Source organism: Anguilla anguilla, chromosome 6 (genome assembly GCF_013347855.1).
Source record: "Anguilla anguilla isolate fAngAng1 chromosome 6, fAngAng1.pri, whole genome shotgun sequence".
Classification (NCBI taxonomy): domain Eukaryota; kingdom Metazoa; phylum Chordata; class Actinopteri; order Anguilliformes; family Anguillidae; genus Anguilla; species Anguilla anguilla.
The window spans coordinates 13,706,892-13,709,225 of record NC_049206.1 but is presented as its reverse complement, the minus strand read 5'-3'; the positions used below and the strand labels follow the sequence as shown (position 1 = coordinate 13,709,225).

The window sequence follows — 2,334 nt, the reverse complement described above, 5'->3', positions numbered from 1 at the left end:
TCCTAGTACGTCTAGTCAGATTTATAAATAATTTACTACTGAGTTTAGTTTTTTTTATAAAATAATGAAGTTGCTTTGAATAATCGTAAGATGTCTATAATGAGTTTGAATTTTTCATGTACAGTACTGAAATCGTGCTAGCCTGCTAGGAATAAAAAGTGAAAAGAGTAAATGACCAGTTTCATGTTGTGACCACAAGTTTTCAAGTAATGCTAACCACGTGTTTTCACTCCGTCATTAGCCGACACATGCTATTCGAACATAAATGGTGGTTTTTTTTACAAATGAACTTAGGTGGAGGCAATTCTTTAAGTGGAATTTCCGTGTAACCCCCCCCCCCCCCCCCCATACACATATACACGCACACGTGTGGCAGTGGCTGACGTGACAATGACGACATTATCGCCACCGGAGTTAGATACATAAAAATAATAAACAGAATACACAATTTATTAACTTGACGGATTTAAAATGTCGCCAGCTATTTAATGTTAGTTAATAACCTTTCCTCCGAGCACGCACACATTCGCCAATGACTTGTTGAGCAAATAAGATACAGATTCATGTCAGTATAGACCCGTTAATGGATGCGTGGGTTCAAATCTTATATCACTATCTGGACAGAAAGGGATTTTTGCTTTTGTCAGCTCAAAAAAATGTACTAAAAAATACAACTAGGCTTTCTTGTTTCCAGGTTGGATATCCAGACACGGCCAGTTAATCTACTCATTTCTAAACATCTGGGCGGTGGTGAAAGCCTTTCCCACACAGCTATTTTGCTACTTTGCGAATTTATGAAAGAGTCAAATTAGACTACTTTGGCCAGCTAAAATGTCCTACTAGATATAGTCAGCCAAGCATAGGCTACAAGTCAAGGACAACGAAATGGGCAACTAACTATCATTTCGCTATTTTGCTTGCTAAATTAGGCAGCTCAGTAATCTTAAACTATGTGGGCTACACGTTGTTAAACTAAGTTATCGTTTACGTACCAAACTGGCACGGTGCACAGATGGTGAGCACTATTTTCGATCAACGCTAGCTAGCGATGTTAGCCCGTGCAAAAATAAGTTTAGCTTACGTTTGCTCGTTCGTAAAAACTGAAACCAAAGACCAGATTTCGTGGAAAGTTCAAGTTAGCTCCAATGGCTAATGTTAAGACGGCCAAATAGCTAAATATGTGCGGCGGGAGACCAAATAACTATTTTGTACGAGTCCAACATGGGCAGGGCTGAGGCCATACCCCTGCGTTGACATGATTTCAACATCTTCCCTGTCTGTAGTTTTCACTGAAGAAATTTGCAGCAGCCGGCCTCAGACAGTCGCCTAGCAGGATTTGATTTGAATTTTATCAGCGCAGGGGCGCACCGATCAAACATCTGGCTAGTGATTTCATTTTGTGGAGCAGCGACCTAGTAAACGAGTCAGCCGTAAGGCAAATGTCAAATTAACACCGAAAATTGCAGCCAGTATGGTTATCATTTTGCTTACACCTACTACCCAGAAGTTGTCACTTATTTAACCAGCACAGCAAGCTACCAATTAAACCACCGAGTGAAAAGTGATAGGTGTTTAGCCAAATCAAAAGTTAACTTTCTTAATTTAGCCAAGTTACTGCTCGCTAGCCGACTGTGCAGAAACTTTAACAGGTGCGTCGCCCCGTGCGAATGCAGTAATGTTATAACTTAGTCTAGTTAGCTACGTTATTACAGCTAGCTAACTTGAGACACATGTCACTCACATGGTGGAAATGAGTATCAATCAAGGCTGTAGTTTAAATTTTTTTTTTAAATCTGACATCTTACCCTCCGAAAGCTTAATCCAGTATGCGAATAGGAGGATGAATTTTCCCGTAGAGACACCGGGTAGTTGTCCCATATTTTCTGTAAAATCCACATAGAATCCCAAAGACCAAACGTAATAATTGCTATTATTCTTTAACTTTGTTTTCGTCCTCTCCTGTCAGCATAAGTTTCCGGAATTTCATTGCTTGATCATAACTGAGTAAAAAGAGCTTACTCTGCTCTACCGATTGTAAAACTTCTTGCTCACCCAAACCTCGCTAGTTGTCACCCCCCTCTCTCCCTCTCACTCTCTTGCTCATCATTGTAGTTCAGGCAAAATGTATTCTTCCGCTATTTTTAGGAGTGGGTGTGCAGCTAATTGGACAGCTCCGCTTCAAACGTTTAGTCAAATTAGCATATAGACAAAAAGCGCACCATCCCTAAAACACCAGGGGCAACTCATATAGCGAGTTATATAATAATAATAATTATTATTTTAAATCCCAATTTTAATAGTGGTTATTCATCTCTAGATCTAGCCAGCTCCGGC

At 40.0% G+C, this 2,334-nt stretch overlaps 1 protein-coding gene across 2 annotated transcripts in view; it reads right to left on the bottom strand.

Annotated features, from left to right (window-relative positions):
* Nucleotides 1-2,090, bottom strand: part of LOC118229813 (neurogenic locus notch homolog protein 2-like) — a 51,236-nt gene extending 49,146 nt beyond the window's left edge. For both annotated transcript variants that reach the window (XM_035422212.1, XM_035422214.1), the window contains exon 1: nt 1,806-2,090. In XM_035422212.1, coding sequence (XP_035278103.1) covers nt 1,806-1,878 — 73 coding nt within the window. In that variant the 5' untranslated portion in view covers nt 1,879-2,090. The remainder of the gene's footprint in view (nt 1-1,805) is intronic.
* Nucleotides 2,091-2,334: the final 244 nt, after the last annotated feature.